General features: G+C 46.4%; 1 protein-coding gene across 4 annotated transcripts in view; it reads left to right on the plus strand.

Moving 5' to 3' along the window:
* LOC142560879 (cytochrome P450 3A4-like) overlaps nucleotides 1-23,166 on the plus strand; it is a 95,372-nt gene extending 72,206 nt beyond the window's left edge. For 2 of the 4 annotated variants that reach the window (XM_075673288.1, XM_075673287.1), the window contains exons 2-6: nucleotides 284-367; nucleotides 3,052-3,244; nucleotides 6,807-6,996; nucleotides 20,131-20,342; nucleotides 22,083-23,166. In XM_075673288.1, coding sequence (XP_075529403.1) covers nucleotides 3,065-3,244; nucleotides 6,807-6,996; nucleotides 20,131-20,342; nucleotides 22,083-23,030 — 1,530 coding nt within the window. In that variant the 5' untranslated portion in view covers nucleotides 284-367; nucleotides 3,052-3,064 and the 3' untranslated portion in view covers nucleotides 23,031-23,166. The remainder of the gene's footprint in view (nucleotides 1-283; nucleotides 368-3,051; nucleotides 3,245-6,806; nucleotides 6,997-20,130; nucleotides 20,343-22,082) is intronic. The other 2 variants (XM_075673290.1, XM_075673286.1) reach the window with 1 other exon arrangement.
* Nucleotides 23,167-23,289: the final 123 nt, after the last annotated feature.

The raw sequence follows: 23,289 nt of genomic DNA on the forward strand, positions 1-23,289 counted from the left end.
AAAACTGTAGAGCCAAACGCAGTCGTTAAGTGGAAGTAAGTACGCAACGCCTAATCTAGTTCACAGTGCCGATTCGCAATCCTCTAAAGCATAGCACAGAACGCAAATATCTAAAAAAACGAAGCTAATCTTTAACTGTGGCCTCCTGTACTCCCGTAAAGGGAATAACGACTGTGTACCAAACAAACGCGACGTCACAAAATACAACACGAGGGCTTGAAAATCATTCTGCCATCTAATAAGCACCATGCACCACTCATGCGCACATTGTTATTTCGTTTAGGCAATCCAATGCCAACGGTACGGTTGCGGCTTCATCTTGCACCAGCCGTGTAAGATCGTCCGAGCCATGAAGTTCACATAAGTGGTCAGCACTTCTCTCAAAGTTTTTCATTTATTTATTTATTATTATGGGGTTTTACGAGCCAAAATCACTTTCTGATTATGAGGCACGCCGTAGTGGAGGACTCCGAAAATTTCGACCATATGGGGTTCTTTAACGTGCACCTAGATCTATGTACACGGGTCTTTTCGCATTTCGCCCCCATCGAAATGCGGCCGCCGTGGCCGCGATTCAATCCCGCGACCTCGTGCTCAGCAGGCCAACACCACAGCCACTGAGCAACCACGGCGGGTCACTTTTCTGAATGTGGCGGTCAAAAGGGTTTTACGAATTATTCCAGAGCCCTCAATAAGGAAAGCCTGATAATCATACCGTGGTTTTGGTAAGTAATAGTTTATTTTTGTTATTCTATTTGGAGCACCTTTCCTGCTACACCGAAAACATTGGAGCTCCGTCACCGTTGCTCTCGTATCGCCCAAGAACCTCAGTGCGCATGTTCGCGGCAGAAAATATAACTAGGGAAGTCTGACAAGGTTCTTTTTTTGTTAACTTGAAGAATGCACTTAGGCTGTTGAAATATTCTTACGCCAAATTGTTTTTAGTAAGTTAACTGTGAATTCGGCCCCAGTTCAGCAATGGACCACGGATAGCTACAATTTCTAATTTCAGTGCTTTGCTGATGCAGTTGTTATTACTGTGCATACAAGGATTTAAACCGCTATAGCAAAATAAGAAAGTTATATTTTGGGAGTTCGCATTCCACACACACAGAAAGGTGCTATGAAAAGTACCTGGAGAGTGAAAAGCATACATATAAGTTTGCCGCTTCAAATCATGCCCTGCGACCATATGCAAGGTAGTGCGTTCTTGAAAGTTCATCTTCTGTCATTAATAATTAATTAATTAATTAATTAGATAAAATATTAGTGTACTGATTCTCAGTAAACCGACTGAATAACGTACCAAAGGAGCCCTTGATGCCTAAATGAGCAGACTGGTGTACATTACTCAGCGGTGTGAGAAAAATAGGTCCTGTCTTCAACAAGTGCACATCCCGGGCACACAGAATCGGACGCTATGACCCATCTAAATCCCGGCCACTAATACTAAAATTTACCCAGAGCAAAATAAAAGAAGTGATTCTTTCAAATTGTCATATGCTCAAAGGCTGTAACAGAGCCGTTCGCGAAGATTTCTGCCCGAAGACTCGCAACTTACGGAAGAAGTTATTTGAGTTCGGCAAGAACCTTGAGACCATTTAAACTGGGGCATAAGAGGCTACTGGTCGACGGGAAATGCTATCAATATAATCCAATCTATGGCAATGTTTACGAAGTTCTTCCGTGAACGACTGCAGTTAGAGACCGCCGTCTCTCACCCCGTTGACCCTTCGCTCAGGTCACGCTCACCCTGTGGCAAAGAAATAGGTAAAAAGAGAGGGGTGGTGGCCACACACCTAGACCATCAGCCATCTCGATGCTATACGCCAACATACATACTATCATACCAATGAGAGATGAACTATGCAGCAGAATTAGCGATACAAATGCAAACGTAATAGAGCTAGCCGAAACGTGGTTAACGAAATATCTAACTTGAAGCTTATTTATGCAAATCACAAATATATTGTCTACCGCAACCACCGAACACAAAGAACTGATGCTGGTCTCATGCTGACAATAGAAGAAGACGTAAATTCGTTTTGTGTATCTCTAAATACAGTTTTAGAATCACTCTGGTGTTGTGTTACCATCAACTACAAGAAGCTCATTATCAGCGTTTGTTATCGCCCTCCTACTTGCCTGAGTTCATTCTGCAACAGCCTACATGAATCTTTGAATCAAGTTAAAGTTCATTTTCCTGAAGCAGAAGTTATATTAATGGGTGATTTCCACTTGCTGCATATTAACTGGACATGCGCATCCCCCTTTTCACCGCCCTTTTGCACACAATCTGAACACTTTATCACCTTATGTTCTGAATTTCACTTCTCCGAGGCCGTTGCTTTACCAACACGTGTAACGCATAATACTTCATCACTTCTTGATCAAGTACTAACGTCATCTATTGATCACACTGCAGGGATAACAGATTTACCGGGTTTAAGTCATCATTACATCTTGCATTTCCCGGTTACATCAACATGACCATCCCAACGTAAAACCTATAAATTTATCAGGGATTATATAAAAGCTAAGTTCTCAGCTGTAAACGCCGAACTCCTTACTTTCATTGAAAATTGCTTATCTATCTCGAACGCGCTGTTGAAATGAACTTGTGCATACGCAAAAGCAAAGTTCAAGAAACTATCAATCGTTATATTCCCCTACAGTCTATAAGACGGATCCGCGACCCCATACGTTTTAAACACGCCTTAGCAGTTGATTAGCTGGTCTAACCATTGTGCAGCTACGTTCTCTTTATTGTGTTTCTGCGTGTTGTCTTATATATTTATTGTATTTATTATTGAAATTCTGTGCTTATTTGCTCATCCGTTGCTCCTATATTGTTTTAGCCATGTTATTTTCTTAATTATTCCTTGACTATTATCAGACTTATATATTCATGTACAATTCGCACTCCCGCCCCTGTAACGTAGTGTAATGTACCCTGAGGGTAAAATAAATAAATAAATTAATGATCCCATATCTATGGAAAAAATTACTTGGCACGCCGCTAATGTAACCATGCATCTTTCTGCACGGCAGGTGAATATTAGTCATGGAGATAGGAGCGTCAGGTGTGACGGCAGCGCTGCTGTCGACTGTGGTTGTCCTCTGCATTTCCTGGGTGGTCAAGAGAAGGCACCAGCAGCGTCTATTCCGAAGGTACGGGATTCCTGGACCCGCGCCCAGCATTTTATTTGGAAACTGGAAGCAGCTGAAGGAAGATAGACTCGAGGTATGAATCAAGTATTTTCTTCCGTATCGTTTCTCAGTTTCATATATTTTCTTTGTTTTTACGCGCAGAAACACAAACGCAGCAAAGCAGCTACAAAGGAAACAGTTCAAAAATACTTGTTTCTCTGTTTCGCTGTATATATTGGTCACATCTCCGGTAAGAAGTGGGGTGGCTGATATTGTGTAGTCATATTGGCGTGAAAACGTTGTGAACACGAAGCATAGTAACGTCGGTGTAGCAACTAATTGCAGAAAAAAAATTACTTCTCTTTGCTGAATAAACAGTATATTGTACTTACGGGCGACTGATGATAAGCTCCCGTGCGTGGCACAACGAAGAGCTTGCGAAACCCTACGACGAAATGGTCAAAAAGGAACACTTAATATGAGGCTGTTCGCATAAAGAGCGGCGATAACGCGGTCGCAAACACGTGTAAGTAATGTCCTCAAATGTGCTCTACAAACCTACTACTGACACCATGGCTGCAAAGATGGTAATTAAGAAGTGTAGTACTACATATAGAATTCATCGAAACACTAAAACAACAGGAAGCTCCTCCAGGAAACCCCACACAATTCGTTTAATGTATAATGTTTGTTCGGCGTTACCCGTATGCCAGTTACATTTCTGGCAATGACATGGAAAAACTTTTAAAACCAGGCGTTCTGCGACGCCAAAAGCACGATCCGATTATGAGACACACCATAGTGGGGGACTCCGGATTTAACCACCTAGGGTACTTTGACGTGCACAACCGCACCCGGGCACTGCCGAAATACTGCCGAAATGCTGCCGCAATGCTGCCGCTGCGGCGAGTACACGAACCCGTGATATCGCGCATAGCAGCGCAACGCTATGGCTGCTAAGTGACCGCCGCGGAATCGCAGCGACGTCGCAGCTAGCAAACTGCCCCTGCGCAATAGATAAGCTGTTGTGTTGTGGATGTAGGCGCGGGCGGAGTGTGAAGAGTGCACTGCAGATGGTAAAAAAAGAGGGTGGCGGGGCTTCATTTGGAAGGCAGGGATTTCTGACTATACACTGATATGACCACTTTCAGGTTACTTTGCATGCCTGGGGGAACAATGGTATAATACACATATATATAGTTCTCACATATAAGATTCTTCTGCGAATAGTCAGAACGATTCCGGCGTCCTTAATATAAGGCCCGCGAAGCATTCACTACGTTCCGACGTATGTAAACATAAATCTATAGAATCATGCAGAAGTAACCGTGCAAAAACAAATGTTGGTGCATTTTGTATTCGGAACTCTCGGCTAAAGATTTAACGTGTTTAAACGTTAAACCTGAGTTGTAACCACGCGAGACCATGCACCTGTGTACTTATATCGTATGTGCTCCACACGGCGTGCCTAGTTAGGAATATTTCTCCTCTTGCGCTGTGTACGACACAAACGAACAAAACGAATTGGTTCATCTATATGTTCATCTCTCCGTCTCGCATAAAGCGCAAAAACAAAGATATCGACAGTCATCAACTCGCTTATTTATCACCCAATTGAGCTAGTAAGGCAAGGTGGGTCCCCATGCACTTTGCGGCAACGTCTGACTGCAATTCGAATTCTCTATTACTTCCACTAGCACGAATATGGTACGCTCCATGCATTAGTAGTACATGCGTCGCATGTAAAACACTCGCTGACGGAATGCGGTGTGCGGTACAGAAAGTGATGGTGAGCTCGCCTGGCAAAGACACGCGCTCGTGCCACTGCTCGCGCGTTCGCCGTCACGTTCTTTCAAAGCTGGCTCCGATGCCGCTCATCTTGACAAAAAACAAAGCAAAGTTAAATTAAATACAGTTATTACAGGCAGTCGAACCCATGTACTTCGGTGGGAGCTGAGCCCTCGATCTCATGAGGAAGTCGAACCCACAACCTGTGGAGTTAAGGCGAACCTAATTAAGGCACAGGTGATTAATATTGGGTTAATGTAGGCACTTTAACCGAGGACATTTGCTGTTAATTAGGGTGGAGGTAATTAGGAAACAGTTAAGGTAACGTCAATTAAGGCACTCAATCCCACGTCCTTTGGTGGAAACAAGCAAGTAGTGCGAAGTAACAACGAATTCCAATGAGCATGTCGACCAACTTAATGAATGTCTCTTGAGCGCGCAGTCTTTCGCTTTCACGTTCTTTGGCGTATACTAAAGTGATTGTCAATTTTTGTAAGACCATGGGCGCTCTAACGTAGCGCTTTGCAAAACTTTTCTATTCCAATTCTGCAATCAGTCCTCCATGACGGGTCAAAAGATTTTCGGGCCTCCCCCCTTCTTCTGTCTTTCACGCGACGTCGCGAAATCTGATATAAAGTGTGGACACTGATTACGCAAGATTGGATCGAACAAAAGAAAAATAATATTTCTGATTCGTCGGCTTTTTCGCCACAATACTCTGCCATTGATGAAACGTTTTCGGGCTGCGCCCACTTCACCTGTCTGTCACTCGACGTCACAAAACCGCGAGAACTCACCGCGTCAAAGTGACGTGTAGGCGTTAAAGACGCATTAATATGCCGAACAAAGCGAATTTTTTTCTTCATATCCGGCGACTGCCCCGTGCCGAAAGGAATAGAAGATGGCCGCCCGCCGATTGCTCTGGCACTAACTACTCAAAGTGACCGGGGTGGATTTATTTGTGCATAATAAACATTTTCAAGTGGCAGTTTAACGTTATCGAGCCCTTTCGGCACGCATACGACATGACTTTGCCAACTCTTTGCTGAGGATAGGTTCTGGCGGCATTTTCAACGTTCCGTTGCAAGCCGCCGCGATTTTTGTCCAGCCACTGTAAGTTAAGGGGAAGCGGATCAATCGGAGACGCCGGCACCATCCTCTTCACCCGGTTACCTACATTCACTGCGCTGGCTTTCAGCCCTATCGAACCCCTCACCGCTTGAGCGTGCTCCTCACCACTTTTCAGCCAACTTTATGAGAAAATCTGCTCATTATAGGCAATACTCGCTTTGAACTAAAAATAACGTTACCTCCTATAAACGAGGAATGCGTTTCATTGGGCTGTTGTAACAACGTTGCGGGTAACCGCCCAATAGCTTGCGTCAGTGCTTACGCAAATGTAATGTCAGGAGATTGGAATAAAAACAGATTGGAATAGCTTCACGTTATAGAGCCGTTTTATGAGTAAATTACTTTAGACGTTGAAATGTGCGTATCATTAGGTGTGCTACATCAGCGGCGCACTATATACTTCGATGAGCCAATCCCGAAAGCTGTGCACTGGATTTTTGGTTATAGACACCACCATCATGAGGCCGAGAGCTTTTCATGACTGAACAATGCTGGAAAAAGTGAGGCTGCATTATGCGCATGGCCAGTACACTGAGTGGTTCAAGCGTGACAAATCCAACGCCATATAGTTCACGAGCAAGAGAAAAGTATAAAAGGAGCTGCGTAGGCTTGAAATGCCGCTCCTGAAAAATATGTTTATAACTTAGCATTGCGAAATTTGAGACAACAGTTCCTTTAAGAGTATAAGTTTAAAGATCAATTCTATTTCCCCATCAAGCTTTCTTTACCTATTACAGGTCATGGACGATTGGATCCGGGAATACGGCAAGGTGTTCGGCTTCTACGAGGGCGAGATTCCAAAAGTCGTCATCAGTGATCTCGACATGATCAAGGAATGCTTCGTCAAGCAGGCAGACGTGTTCCGTGACCGAATGCCCTTAATCATAGAAGTGGAGCCCGTGAAGAGCAGTCTACTCGCTCTTAGAGGTACCTTGTGCTACCAACTTCTACCAAATGTTAAGGCCTATAGCAAAGGTAGTGGTATCCCAGCGGCTGCGATATCCTGTACAGCTTGTTAATTTTTTCACAGGAAGCGCAAAGTCGACCAACGCAATGTTACAGAGTACGTTGGTTCTCTTACGATTTAGGGTTGTGCAAATATTGGAAACTTTCCAATAACGAATAGAATAACGTCCTATTCGATTCGGTCTTCGAATGGTGCAGTCATTATTCGTAAGTACGAGTATATTTCCAAATATTTCAAAACGTCCACTGCACACGAACGAACATAATAACATTGGAGCAAAAGTAGGGTAAATGTTTACCTCGGCGGGCATAGTATAGACATCAAACGCGAGAATTTGCGTAGCAGAGCAGCCTACGTGCTTCGCTTAAGTAGCCATACATTACAGGCTATACAGCGATCATTCGCGTTTATTGAAAAGCCCTGTGCATGTAAAGAAACTGCGTGTTTCTTCCTGATGCTCCATTTGTGCTTTTAAGAAATAAAGCTTCATAAAGAACTTTGCAACTGCAGAAACTTGCTAACATTATGAATATTAGTGTGTGAACATCGTTGTTTGATAATTCCGAGACGGACGTTGCTTATTAGAAAACTATTCGAAAACTGTTCCATGTTATATTTGGTTTGGTTCGGGCATTTCTTTATTCATGTTCAATTCGGTCTTAAAACTCACTATTCGCACACCCTCCTTGCGATCGCTTCGTGAAACATTGGCAAAATAAAGGAAAACAGACACAGGTAGCATAGCTAGCGAGCGCACGTTGCATCCGAGTCTGCTCAAGGATCACCCACGCGGCTTTTGCTAATCCCTACTTATCGGCGTGCAGGAAACAAAACGAAATGCTATGACGGGCGCAAGAAAGTTGAGCGGTGTCGGTTATTCAGAAAAGCCCAGCTGACCACGCTTCCATCGGACTAACAATTGCGCGCATTCTGGCCCATTGACAGCATTGCTCCGCGTCACGGCGTTGATAGCCTCCATAATTTATGGAGTTATTGTATGCGCTGTCCAACCATAAATACTTGTGAGAGGATATTTTTGCCGCGTTCGAACCATACTGGTGATGGACATCTGTAAAGCCTACGACGAAGCAATTGTGAGAATTTCCCACAGGCTTCACTGTACGCGTGTGCACGTTCTTCGAGGCCTATCTTCGAGTCACAACCTCCTCTGTTCACCTGGCTGGACGAGCAGGATTATTCAAATCATACTGAAATGCCCTAGAATGCTCCTTTCTTGCACCAATGCTCGTTAGCGTCCCCCTTCTTCCATTCGCTTGGTAAAAAACGGTGATACCCGACGTTTGCTACGTCATGTATGCCGACGGCATTACTATGTGGACTGTCTATCCTGGTCTCGCACGCCAAAAGTAAGCGTTCCATACAGCCCTAAACTTGACTGATCACTGATAGGGCCAAATGAGAATAGGCGGTGTTGTCTTGCAGACAATACAATTAAACCATTTATGAACTGCAGTGTAGAGCTGTGGGTGTATTGATCATCTGTGTGCTTCCTCTTCTTTTCTGCTCCATTTTTTTTTGCGCTACAGTTCCAGATGCTCAACTTATACCAACTCGCCTAATTTTCTATCTTTTAGTAACCACAGTTTAAAGGGACACTAAAGTGAAACAATAAATCACTTTAGTCTAATGAAACGTTGCTTCAGAACCCTGCCGGCAGTCATTTAAAAAAAATAGTTTGGATATTAGATGAGAAAATAAAGGTCCAAGTATCAGTATTTGAATTTCGCGCCGAAACCCCAGTGCCGGTACGTCAGCATGACGTCAGGGATTCCGAAGTATGTTTTCGCATTTGGGACGCGTTGGCTGAGTAAAGGTTCCCGAAACTTGCCATGTTTAATATTTGGTTCCTTTAGAACACAATGTAGTCAATCTGTACCTCTGTCTATAATTACTAGGCTCTAGAAGATGCCATAAAAGTTCATGACGTCATAGCCCCCAGGTGCAGGAACTTAAGTAGGCGTCGCCACCCGTATTTCGGTATTGCGCTTTTTCTGGCTTGCCAAACGTCTTATCGTTGTAAGAGTGGTGTTTTTGGTGTTGTAGAAAGGTAATTTACTGATGCAGAAGAAATCATTTTTCACGTTTGTGTCCCTTTAAGTTATATGCGCTGCTAGTTTCTCTTGCCCGTTTATTTTCAGTTGTGCTTTTTAACAGTCAAGCTGAGCATTGTTTCCATAACCCATGTAGTCTAAAAACGCCTGTTGTATGAACAGCTTTGTCTTACTTGATGTATTATTATATTTTTTTATTCGTTTGGTAATTTGCAATTATCTGACTGCTGATTGCCATTCTATGTCTGTCATAAGTACAGTGACATATATTTTTTTTCTGCTTGAAATGCAGCCACGTCAACTGAACAGCCTTTAGCTATGCCTCATTTTCTGTGAAGAAAAAAAATAAACGCTCTCTCGCTCTCTCTCTCTCTCTCTCTCACTCACTCAAATTTCGAAAGATACAGCATCACATACGCCTGTAGCAAACAAGTACGAGCTCCACTAGCTTTTGAACAGGCCCATTTGCTTGTTCCTCAGTCAGGAACCTGTACAGTAAGACTGGGCCTCGAAGTCGCTGACAGGTTCTGCTTCCCCGTGGGTCAAGAGCGCAAAGCAATGCGAGCAGAGACGACACACCAATACGCCCGATAGCCTTAACGTCGGGCGGAGCATGCACCAGCTTCGCTCGATAATTTCTATACAACTGCCGCATCTCGCCCATCGAACTCAGTTCCACCATTTCACGAAGGCCACATCATTAGTCTATGGATCAGCGGGCCATGATTGTGTTGCCAAGCATGACTCCCGTTCCAGCTTTTCAGGAAAGAGGAGCAAGTGCTGGTGCATCAGCGCTGTTCTCCTCGCGCCCTTACGATGTGAATATAAATTTTGACCCGTTTCCGTGTTAGCTTGATACGTTGGAAGACACAGTACTTACACCATAACCACCACAAACCCGGAACGTCTATTGCATCGAGCGCGACTCACGGACAAGTCTTTTGGTTATCTCCCTCACCCGGTGTCTCACCGGGCAATGGCACTGATCGCCCGCCTCAGTCGCAACGATGACACACAAGAGCTGGAAACTCTTGCATAATACGTCAATGCAAGTGCCCAAATCTACCAGAAGCAAGATGCACCAAGCGCATATATGAAGCCGACCCTGAAGCGTATCTCGCTGAACTCGCCACCGTACGAGAGGAATTCAACTCACTGCTACGTTTCGTCGAGGTCGCGCCGTATTTGGGGCTTGTCATCCGCACAGACATTAGTAGTGTAGCTCACTCCACCTCGCCACCAGATATTCACCAGCTGTCGAGAAGTGCCCCGATTTTCATCTAGTGGGTGCCCCATATGCAGCTCTACGTGACCACTTAGAAACGGATTAGTAGCCCGCCCGCCATGTGGCACGCCCTACCGCAGCTTGCCAAAAATGCCTGCGGACAACTGCTACGCCAGAAGGACCGTCTCCGACGCACCACGCGAGCATTCATATTCCGTGAGGCGCCTCACTCAAGGAGAGGAACCGGTGCTTCAGAGGTTTCGCGGCGGGGCTGCGTTTATGTCTGCCGCGACAGCCGTCTGGCCGCCACAATACTGCGCCGCTTGTGGAGGATCCTCGGGCTCATTCTTGGACATCGCCGTTAATGCATTGACCATGAGGTACACTTGCCCTGAACGGCACCAAGCGTGTCTGCAGCTCTTCAGAGCAATCGGTCTTCACCCGGGCCGTCTTCCTGACATGCCATGCCGGAGACCGGAGCAATGTGACCACCCGTTTGTGGACTTCATGCAAGAACCAAACATATTTGCATACGTGCGTCGTGTTCTGTGCACATCATTTGCAACAAAAGATCAAGTCTACGTTCGTGCATATAAACTTAAAAATTCGAAGGGTGTACGTACATACTTCATTCCATAAGCATAAGCAATTACTTGTACGGGTTCTTTTTACCGCCCCTGAAAACAGTAATTCTAGTTCTTAACATGACTCCTTGTTTAACTTGTATGTTACTGGGCGCCGGCAGTGGCAACGCCCAGCTGATTAAAGCTGCTAGTGGAACGCCACAGCAGCCCTCTCCGTATAGGGAGTAGGCCAACGTTACTAGACTAGGTTCAGTTTTCAAACTCCCGTGACTGCATGGACCCACCACCGATCCTCGCATCTCGTGGCGCTGCTGTCGCACTTTGCTCGGTCAGCGCGGCGTGGACAGGGCGACGAAGCACTGTCCGTTGTTTTTGTGTTTTGGCGGGTTGTATACATGCGTGTTTTGATGCAGTCTCAGTGCATTTTTGCGACACTCTTATGCATTTTAAATGCCGTGTGCGTTTTGAAGAGTTTACGGGCCGTATCATCCGATTTTATTTGGTGACGCGAATGCATATTTATGCTCAGTTCCTGCAGCGATAACCTACTTTGAATGTGCAAGTCTGCTCGCAAGGGAGCAAAGCTCAAATAGGTTTCAACATTGCACTTGTGAAAGCGGTGCTCTGATGAAAGAAATAGTGCTAGCTTCATTTTTTTTCGTCCCGAAATGAAGTTCTGAGGGTGTGTATATACAGTGTGTCCCAGCTAACTTCAGCGAGAGTTTTAAAATATGCGAATGCCGCGTAGCTGGGCACAACCAAGGTAATGTTGTTTGCCGTAGCTTAGAGATATTCAAATTACAAAATCCGCCTAGTTATGTAATGCGTAGTTAATTCATTATTAATTAATTAATAATTATCCAATAATTGTTAGTGTACTTCTTAATTCACTCATTAATAAATTAGTTCATCTAGTTATGTAATTTGTTGCCACCACCAAAGGTCGAGGATTCAACTCTCACCATCGACCGTGTGTTCGAGTGCCTTAACTCTATTTTAATTAACTGTGCCTTAATTAACTTCGCCTAATTAACTCTGCCTTGACTGGCGTCGTGAACTGCCTTGATTGGTTCGCTTGGGCTCCCGTGACTTTTTTGCACCATCGTGTGGTCGCGCTAACATCGCCTCATGAGTCATACCATGCGTTCGCATTAATAATTATTTACTACTAAGCAGCAACAGCTTATTACAACTACTAATTAGCTACTTGCAGCTACTCATCACCAACAGCTGATTAATATAAAGCGCAGTGGACGGCCGGGGCTGCTGTGGCCCTGGACTAAGGACTCCACAGTGCACTCTGGGGCAGCGCAGCAGCATTTTCACAGCTACGTAAAGTTTTTTAATCAATCTCCTAAACGCGAGACTATGCAAACATTTAAAGACGCATCGGTGAAAACGCTGAGTACGTAAGTTGCGAAGTCTGAGGACTCAAGCCCCTTCGCCAACGCAGAGCTGCGCCCGCGTCGAGCTGCGCCCGAGCTACCTGCGGTGCTCCCGCCCTCTGGCGGCAAACCAAGACAAGGGGGCACCCGCGATGTACGGCGCCTACGGAGAGTTTGACAACTGAACCTAGTCTAGTAACGTTGGAGTGGCCGGGGAGGGGTTCAGGCTCGTGTAAAACTTAAAATTCATTTCGAGTGGATACACCTCACAAACACACCGGCTACAATTCGTACACCGTCATGTGTGTCGTAAAGTAATTATTTATGAAGATAATTAGTGATTTTTGTGAATTACTTTAAACTCTAAGAATGATCCCGGGGAAAACTGTAGGAACTGGGCGGTTGGTCCTAAAAAGGGCGCCTTCTTCACTCAAGGGACTAACTGCGTGAATGGGGGTGCCGTGTGCAAATTTCGACGAGTAAGTGTTTAGTCCCTGGTCGAAAAGAGAGCAACGGGAGGACGAACGGCAACAGTTACTCCCCATGCACTCCGCTTGTTTTCGTCCGTGTCGTGGAGCGATGCGGCGAAAACGGTATTGTCTATAAATCATTAATAGTTCGAAGTTCGTGCACGGTCTGTCGAACTGCATGCAAAGCAGCACTTTGCCTCTTCGTGAGAAAACTGCGTGAAATTTAAAAGCTGGAATGTGAAGAGCCATGCCTAGGCCATGCCCTTCGCACACCATAGGTGAGCGATACACATTAACGCTCAAGTAATTGATAGACTGATATGTTTTCTTGGTCAATATTGCCATTCCTTCCGTTCCAAGGAGATTAGAAACTTAACGGAAGCGACGTGTAGCTCAAACGGGACACGCTAAGCGACAGTGAAATCACTTTCTCTGTCGTCTTAGGTGCCCCGTTTGAGCTAGCTGCACGTATTCATCGCGTAGCACCTCAGTTTAAATCACTCTATGAATAACGGGCAGATTTTTTTTTTTTGCAGTCACTTATGGTTGTAACTACGCTCAGCGTTAGAATCCCCCGCATAGCATACGCAAAATGTCGAGTCGCTTTTACATTGCCGCGCCTGCGTTCTGGAGCTTAACCTTGTGTCAATATCCCGGCCTGCCAACCGACCCGCCGTGGTTTTTTGCCTTAAAGACCTGCTCTGTGAGCATGAGTACCTGAGTAGAAATACTGCTTTCTGGGACCTTTTGTTTCTTTTTATTTTCAGATCAGTAGTTTTTTATCTGGGTATAAATGCCTAATTTCAATAATTCCACGTTTGCGGAGCATCGTTAAGAATGACAGTTGCGCCCTTGAATATCATCGGAAAAGGGCAACTGTTAGTCCTTGAAGGAGTACCGCATGAGGAGTAATAGTTCATCCGCTCGCACCTACCCCCTAAAGGGAGGAATGGTTGTGGCAGATCAGTTTCTTCCATAAAGGAGTAACCTGAATACCCCATTTCCCCCTTTTCTTCTTAGAGTGTAATATATGTTTCGAGTTCTAGTGCAAGTTATGGCCGCCTATCTGAATAATCCATGAATACTTTTTGGGGGGCAAGTTGGTTCATCTACTCCAGCACACAATCCAGCTCAAGAACTAGAATTATGTTCTCTGCAACCAGCGATTTTCAAAAATTTCATAAAACTCAAAAGTAATAAATCCGTATGCGGGGCGCTTGGCATCATTACATGGGCTCAAACTCCTAAATCTCGTACCCCACCCCTTCTATATTACGTCCCAAATCGTGAATCTCTAAGGAAATAAAGTGGACTGAAGTGAAGATTCTAGACGGATGGGACTAACGGTTTGGTTGGTTTTAGTTGCCTTCAGCGACTGAGGATAATGTAAGTGCGCCATTTGTTTTTCAGTTAGTAATTAAGTCCTGCAGTTTGTTTAAATATTCGGCCTAGGCTGCTAGGTATATTTCGAAATGTCGACAAAAACAAAGCTGTTGGTCCCATGAAATTACATTGCACGTAGTTTTCTTTTTTTTCGTTTCGGGCCATGAACAGTAAAAGCCCACTAAATATTGTTACGCGCTATTCCCGCGCACTGAAGCATGCATCCTGCCGAGCATAGAAGACTGCGCCAGAAGAACGGTGAAAACGATGATCCGAGTAGCGCTCGTGTTGTTCTGCCATCTAGCCTGCATCCGTCTCTCTGTGTATGTGTTTTGTAAATGCAATTTTCTATCCCTATTGGCTGCTCTCATCCCCGTGGCGCTTTTGGTGGGAGGTGCGGGTACCCATACGGTAAAACGGAGCTCCGCAGCCGCCGATACTTGGCTTTCTCCGCGATGGCAGATGAGTGGTCGGCGGCCACCTAGGCGACTGCAACGAGAGCGGCCATCCTGGCTCAGCTAAAGGACCAAGGCTCATTCTGCGGGACTGACAACGCCGACACCGAGGACTGGCTACCCCTGTACGAGCGTGCAAATAAGAACAATCACTGGGATCAGATGATCATGTTTGCACGCATATTATTTTACCTCAAAGGAACAGCGAAGGTGTGGTTTGAGAATAAAGAACACTAAATTGGGAGCTGGGATGCATGCAAGGAAAAGATGCGTTTCCTCTTCGGCAAGTCTGCCGGTAGAAAGGCAGCAGCAATGAAGGAGATGGCATCTCGTGCACAGACAGCGACAGAGCCGTGTCTGACTTATATACAGGACGTGCTTGCCGTTTGACGTAAAGCCGATGACGGCATGACGGAGTCTGAGAAAGTGGGCCACGTGTTAAAGGGCATAGCAGGTGATGTCTTCAATCTGCTAATCTGCAAGGACCGTCAATGCACCGTTGATCTGAACCGTCGATGTCATCATCCAAGAGTGCAAGCGCTTTGAGGCCGGCAAAAGTCGACGCATTGCGCGTCATTTCGATCGACTTTCGAACACGACAGCAACGTGGTCGTGCGAAGACGTACCTGAGCCGTCGGCGCCGCTCAACGTAGAACACGTTAAGAAGATCATCCGACGTGAACTTGACGCTATGTCTCCTGCTTCTACGTGCGGCGGTACCTGTGACCATAGCTCCCAGATGGTGCCACTAGCCCAAGCTGTCGTTCATCAGGAGCTCTCCAATGCTGGCCTGGATTCTGTGTGTGCCGCAGCTCCTTACCAGCCGATCGACCGCCGTTCCTCACATTCGCACGCCCAAGGCCAAAGACCGCCGTTCCGTACTCGCAATCCAGCCGAGTAGAGGAGTGTTCATGACCGTCCCATTTCCTTCAACTGCCGCCGTATTGGACACGTGGCCCGCCATTATAACAGCCGGTGGTATTGGTATCATGCTCCCTATGGATACAACCGTCACCCCGACATAGATCATTGCCAATTTCAGCCCTACCGCGAGCCTCCCCAAACCACCGGCGACAACGCCCCCTCCATGTCGTATCGTTGTTCACCATCCCCACGTGGTCACCAGTCCCGTTCACCGTTGTCTCAACGCCAGTCATCTCGCACGTTCGCTGCCATACGTCACCGATTGAACGACTCCCTTGGGAAAGCAAGACGATGCAGCTCCCAGAGGTCATGCTGCATCAACAACTCGCATGCCAAATGATCTGACCACACTGCAGGCTAGAAGGAGCCTGATAGACGTCAAACTGGATGACGCACATGTTGGTGCTCTAGTGAATGCTGGAGCTCTGATATCAGTGATGAATTCGGCGCTTCTTCGCCGCCTTAAGATGGCCCTAGCACCACCCACAGTACCGTTCATTCGTGTCGCCGACGGCGGAACGTTTCCCGTGCTAGGGATGTGCTTCACTCGAATAAGTGTTGCTGACCGATCCAAAAGCGTACTACTTGCCGTGTTCGAGAAATGCGCCCATGAACTCATCCTCGCTATAGATTTTCTTTCTGCCCATTTTGCCCTTATTGACTGGGGAACCGGCTTGCTTCAGCTAGACCTACCGTGCTACCATGACGCTCCTGCGGCATGTCAACCGCGCTTTTGCTCAGTGCATTACGTTCGTGTACCTCCTCAAGCCGTTGTATATGTGAACTTGCGGTCTTTTTCTCCCTTTCCCGATGGCAATTACATCTTGACCGCGATCGTTAAAGTCATATTCGCCAAAAACGTTGCTCTTCCTCAAACACTTATTACAGTTACGGATAATCGAACGTCTCTACCCATATTGAACTTTAGCTGTTGCACGCAACTTATCCCAGTGGGCATGGCTCTAGCCCACGTCTCTTCTATCGATGAGTGTGCCATTTCTGCATTCGTCACCGGCGCTTCTTTGTCCTCTGCCACTTCCCCTTCCTCGCACAGTCTCGTCGACGGTGATATTAACGAGATGAAAGCGTCTGACCCCCTTCCTGCTCAGACAGCCGATATGCGGTGCATATTAAAGTCCTACCGCAACATCTTTGACTTTAATGACCGTCCTTAGGGACAGACATCTGATGTCACTCATACGATCAATACTGGGGACGCCAGCCCAATCAGACGAAGTCCTTATCGCGTGTCTTATACCGAGCCTAGAAGTGATACAGCGTGAAGTCGACAAGGTGCTTACCAAGGACATCATTGAACCTTCATGCAGTCCGTGGGCATCACCGGTCACCATCATCTAGTCTAGAAGAAAGATGGCAGTTGGCGCTTCTGCGTACACTGAATCACTTAAACAAAGTAGCGCGCAAGGACGTCTACCCTCTGCCGCGGATGGACGCTCTCGACTGTCTGCACTGCTCTGCCTACTTCTCTTCTATCGACCTGAGGTCAGGATACTGGCGGATATCCGTCGATGATCAAGACCGTGAAAAGACCGCCTTTGCTACGCCCGATGGACTTTACCAGTTTAAGGTAATGCCTTCTGCACTGTGTAATGCCCCAGCCACATTTTAAAGGGTCATGGACTCCCTCCTTCGTGGATACAAATGGTCAACATGTCTTTGTTACCTTGACGATGTAATCGTCTCCTCACCGACATTGGAATGCCACCTCAGCCGATTGTCGGCAGTTCTTGAAGCTTTCCGGCAAGCAGGTCTCCAGCTCAATCCTGCCAAATGCCATTTTGGCTGCAGCGAAATCACTGTGCTTGGCCACCTTGTGATTGCTGAAGGCGAGCAACCTGATGCAGGAAAAATTTGCGTTGTCAAAGACTTCCCTTAGCCACGTTCCACTAGAGACGTATGGTGCTTTGTCGGCTTGTGCTCCTATTTTCAACGTTTTGTCAAGAACTTCGCCGGCGTTGCCAGTCCACTAACGCAGCTTTTGAAGAAGGAAACGTCATTTTTTGGGGGTCCTGAACAGGCCACTGCGTTTCACACGCTCACGATTTTACTCACGTCACCACCCATCTTGGCCCATTTTGTCCCGTAAGGCCCCACTGAACTTCGCGCCGACACCAATGGACATGGCATCAGCGCTTTTCTAGCCTAGCAGCAACAAGGATTAGACCGCATCATCGCCGATGCCATTCGCCTTCTTTCCTCTTAAGAGTGCAAATTTTCGATCACTGAGCGCAAGCGCATCGCACTAGTTTGGGCTGTCGGCAAGTTTCGACCATACTTGTTCGGTCGCACTTTTTCGGTGATCACAATCCACCATGCGCTTTTCTTGTGGTCTTCCCTCAAAGATCCAACTGGACGACTTGGTCACTGGGCACTCAACCTGCAAGAATACAGCTTTGGCATCACTTGCAGGTGTGGCCGAGTGCACCATGATGCGGACTGCCTATCCCGTCGTCAACTGGATCCTCCCGACTTGTCAGCGCACGATTTGGACCCCTTTGTCTTCGCGATATTGGATTTAACCGACATACGCAGTGAACAGCTCCACCATGGCAATTTGCGGTCAATTATCCACCTTCTACGCTCTCATCACTCTGCTCCATCCCTACTGTTATTCGTACTTCGTGACGGAATCTTATACCGACGCAACACCAGCTCCGATGGCCCAGAGCTTCTCCTGGTGTTCCCGAAACACTCCGTTTCACTGTTCTGGAACAGCTTCATGACGCCCCAAACATTCGACATCTCAGAGCAACTCGCACGTACGATCCCCTTCGGCGTCGGTTCTTCAGGCCAGGCCTCCATCGCGTTGTGCGCCGATACGTTGCTTGCTGTGAGTTTGGCCAGTGCTATAAGCATCCATCCTTGTCGCCAGCACATGCTCTTCAGTGCATAGACATGCCCGGTGTCCCGTTCTACCGCATTGGCCTTGATCTTATAGGGCTATTTCCAGCATCTCTGACTGGTAACAAGTGGATTCCCGTAGCTACGGACTACGCAACGCGATACGCTATCACGCGGGCACTTCCGACATGCTGTGCCACTGACGTCGGGGATTTTCTCCTTTGCGACATTATTCTTCATCACGGCGCTCCACAGCTGCTAACGGACCATGGTCGCTCATGTCTCTCCCTAGTCCATCGACGACATTCGTTGTCGTTAGTGTTCCATAAGTCACAAGATAACCACTGCCTACCATCCGCAAGCCCATGGGCTTACCGAGCGCCTCAACCGCAAGGTGACCACAATGCTATCCATGTACGTTTCCTCAGGCCACCGTGATTGCCACAGTGCTTTGCCTTAAGTCACATTTGCCTACAACTCGTAACGCCATGACACCGCTGGCTTTTACACCTCTTATCTCTTGTTTGGCCGCCATCCCACATTAACCTTCGAGACACTTTTACCATCACCTGTGCACCTTGTTACAGACAACGCCCGCGATGGAGCCTCGCGGGCCGCAGCGGCTCGCCATATCTCGAGGGATAATATTTATGCCTCCCAGCTGGTCGAGAAGGCCCGCTACGATCGCCATCACAGCGTCGTTAATTACTCTCCGGGCTCCTTGGTCCTCCTCTGGAAGCCTTGCCGCCACGTTGGCTTGTCGTCAAAGCTTCTTTCCCGCTACTCCAGGCCTTACAAGTTCCTATGCAGGATCACTGACGTAACGTACGAGATCGCTCGATTGGACAGTGAATCCTCTGCCGCGTCCGCCACTGATATCATGCGCGTCTCCCGACTTAAGCCTTAAGTTTACAGACACGATCCTACTGCTCCTTGTGCGCCGAGATGGCACTCTCACCGGCAGGGGTTCTATGTTACGCGCTATTCCCGCGCACTGAAGCACGCATCCTCCCGAGCATGGAAGGATGCGCCAGAAAGACGGTGGCATTCTCTTGGCAATATGAAAAAAAAAGAAAATGACTTCATTGGCGTCTTTGGTCGCTTGGGTTGCAGCGCTGTCGTGTGTGTTGTTGACGAGCGACATTTGCGCATCGGCCACCAAAACAAACTGACAAGGAAGTTCCAATCCACTTTCGGCGGCGTCCCGTTGCTTATATCAGTTGCAATCAGCTAGCTTTTCTTTTCAAAAAGAAAACGTCACTATCGAGCGTATGCTGTGTGCCAAGACCACTCGCCAAGTACTCTGCGAAGTGCATAGGGGCTTCGTTCTACGCAAACAATGCTGATAGTAGTGCTACAATACGGGTGCGAAAATGTCCGTAAGGGTTGCATATTTCTTATTTATATTTCTCGGACTAACTTTGTCGGAAGCCCGACAAAACCCTATCACCTCAAGCGAAAAACTGCATCGGGTGTTTATAACAAACCGCCCTGCAGATTTTCGAGTATGTATTAACTTAAGCCAATCTTTTATAATCTTACCGGAAATATCTAATTAAGGAAGCTACAAAAAATGTTTCCAAGTCGCTAAGGACAACAGCGAACACTACGTGAATGGTCGCAACCATCCCTGGTGTAGTGCTTTTTTTTATGTTGTTGCTGTGTCGTAAGCGCTTTCTAATTTTGTCTTTGCGCTGCGTGCATAGAATGCAAAGTGCCACTTTTCTTCTGCAGGTGACGAGTGGAAGAGAGTGCGCTCTCTGCTCAATCCCACCTTCAGCAGCGCCAAGATGAAGTTGATGTCGCAGGTTATGAATGCTTGTGCCGATACGCTGGTCGAGGTGATTTCGGAGAGACTTGCCGCGGATCGAGACATCATCGACGTAACTGAAACCTCTCAGGCACTTTCCATGGATGTCATCACTAAGTGCGCTTTGGCTTGGCAGGTGAGACGCATGAGAGAAAAAGAAATTTCACTGAAACTCAACGTTTCGCGTCAACTCAGTGCTGCAAACTGCTGGCCAGCAAGCACTTGTCAAGTTTTAATATTTTTGTCGGGTGATTGTTCAGGAACGAAAGAATCACATAGTCGGTTTTCTAACTTGCGACGAGCCCTACACCAACAACAATAACCCGCAGTAGAAATGAAAAGTCCGCGGAGTAAAAAGGAAGTAAAAGAGAAAAAGAACGGTGACTTCACAAATCCACCTACATGAATATGTCACAGGTGCTTGAATATTTGATCACGCCGTGTGTTGCTTGTAAATTGAAGCAAACACGAGTTTGTCACAATTGTCATCTATGTCTATTCTGGCTCGTATCATCTCTGATGCCACTTAGAGAACCGACAAAATATTCATCCACCATCTAAGGGAGGTTCATGCGATTGCCATTTTCTTGGGTCATAGTGAAAATTTTTTTTTTTCACTTCGAAATAGAAAACCTCAATTATTCAGTCGTGGGTGTTCACAATACAGATAACTGATGAAGCCCAGCGATGCTGTGAAGAGTGTGCTCGCTGCTTTCGGAGCCTCAACGAGCACAAAGTGCGAGCGATGTTGGCTTGTTAAGAACACAATTGAAGAAAGAATGTGGATACCAAAGATTGCTAATTAAAAGACAGTCAATAAAGAGGAAAAGAAACACGTGCGTATTTTAACAGTGATTGACACGGGGTACATAACATGGAGGAAAAATTGACGATTTCAGGTCACCACGCTCAACCGACAAAGCAAAGCGGGCTTCCGATATGGGTAGCATTACGCGAGCAACGAGAAGTCTTGCAATTGTATTGGTTGACTTGATTGTAGCATTGCTTTACGTTTGCGCGCAATCTTACGTGCAAGCATTCAAAGGCCATCGTACCAAAATGCTAGTGATCAGACTAGCATTTTCTAGTTCTCAGACTAAATATGATAAGACTCGTAGTGCTGCTATTGCGGCTTTATGATTTTGTTGTAAATGTATTTCCGCAGGCGGAATTTTTTTTCTTTCTGGCAGAATAACTTATGTCACAAAAGGAATAGCTAGTTTACAGCACCGAACTCAGCTCTCGTTACTTAGGGCCAATAGGAAAAGCACGGCTTAATGTTTAAAAGAAGAGTGAAATAAAATAATGATGCCTCAACTGCAGAAGTAGATATAAGTGAACCAGTAATGGTTCACTGGTTCCTTTTGTTCTTCTATTTGACTCAAATAAACCCCAAAGTATGAAAACATATTAAAAAAGAAAAATTCAACAAGGAAATCTAATTTGTCAATTTGAGAGACTCATGGCCCAGAATAATTTATGTCATATTTAGTTTCACGAATGTTCACATGAACGTCGTAGTTGAAGAAAATGATCCGCATGTCGCTGTGTGTTGTATTGAATGCTTGATGGCGTTCCCTTGTTTAAATCTGGTGGCACGTGCAATGCCCAGACCAATCTAGGACAACCATAATCTTGTCACCTTCACAAAATTCTTGCACTTCTTTTTTATTTAGCGGACTCTCTGTACATGCATCAACGACACGCTGTAATTATTAAAGGGGCAACATCTCTCCTTCATTACTAAACCTGGACATATCTCCCGCCGTTATAGCGACGCCTAGTGCCTCTTAAATCAAATTGTAAGTTATAATCGCGCAATACGTTTTTTTTTTACTTTTAACTCTGTTTGCGCTTTATTTTGACACAAATGCAGGTTGACTGCCAGAGAAATGTCGATGACCCTACGCTCAAGCTTCTGCAGAAAATTTTCCTCCAAGTGGACCAACGTATGATGACTTCCGCCGTCGCCATTCCTATCCTCCGAAAGATCTACGCTTGGATCTTTCCTCTGATCGCCTATGGGAAGCTGCTTCTCCAAATTTCGGACAACTTGCGTGAGGTTATCGCTGTCCGATCGGCGAAAAAGGAAGGGAAGCAGCGAAGTTCCGGGGACATTATCCAGCTGATGCTCGACTCCAGAATCGAGGCTGCTCAACAAGGGATCGACAAAGTAGAAATCACGGACAGACACCTAGTAGCAAACTGCTTCGTTTTCCTCGCCGCAGGCTTTGAGACTACTGCTACGACGCTCGCATTTCTCTTGTACGAACTGGCCCGACATCCAGAAGAGCAGGACAAGCTGTACCAGGAGGTTAAGTCTCAGATAACGGAGAGCTCTGCTCACCTTGGTTACGACGACGTGCAAAAGCTAAAGCGAATGGACGCAGTCATCAGCGAGTGCCTTCGGCTCTACCCTCCTATCGTCCTGTTCACCGCCAGGGTGTGCGCAAGGGACACGCCGATCTCAGGTTACACAGTGCCCGCTGGTGCGCATACCATTCTGCCCACGTGGCATGTTCATCACAATCCAAACATATGGCCCGAACCGCACAAGTTTATCCCGGATCGATTCCTATCAGACACCGGACAAGAAGAACGAAGGCATGCGGCCGCCTACGTGCCGTTCGGTTTGGGACCACGCGAGTGCATAGGGCGCCGGTTCGCTCTTCTGGAGTTGAAGACAGTGCTTGCCAAGTTGGTAAGGACGTACGTTTTCAGTTTGTGCGGCGAGACCGAAGAGCCGATGAAGCTCACCGTGCCGACCGTCACTCTCAATCCTATGCGGAACATCAAGCTTCGAGTGACACGAAGGAGCTACTGAAACGAACTTTGTTTTTGTTTTCCCATGGCTTCCGCTTACGTCTCGAAAGCTTTGAATTCAGTTATTTTTTTTTAATTTGCTGGTCTACTGAGCTGACGCCATGCGTTTTCTAATAAAATAAATGTTGTACAGGGTACATATATCTTTCATACTTTATGCATTTGCTAGTTTTCTCCTTATAGAAACATATATACGGAAGGTGAGCAGTGACTTAAGGATATCAATATAATAAGAAAATTATTTGCGGGCATGTTCGCAC

The sequence above is a fragment of the Dermacentor variabilis genome, chromosome 10 (genome assembly GCF_050947875.1).
Source record: "Dermacentor variabilis isolate Ectoservices chromosome 10, ASM5094787v1, whole genome shotgun sequence".
NCBI lineage: Eukaryota > Metazoa > Arthropoda > Arachnida > Ixodida > Ixodidae > Dermacentor > Dermacentor variabilis.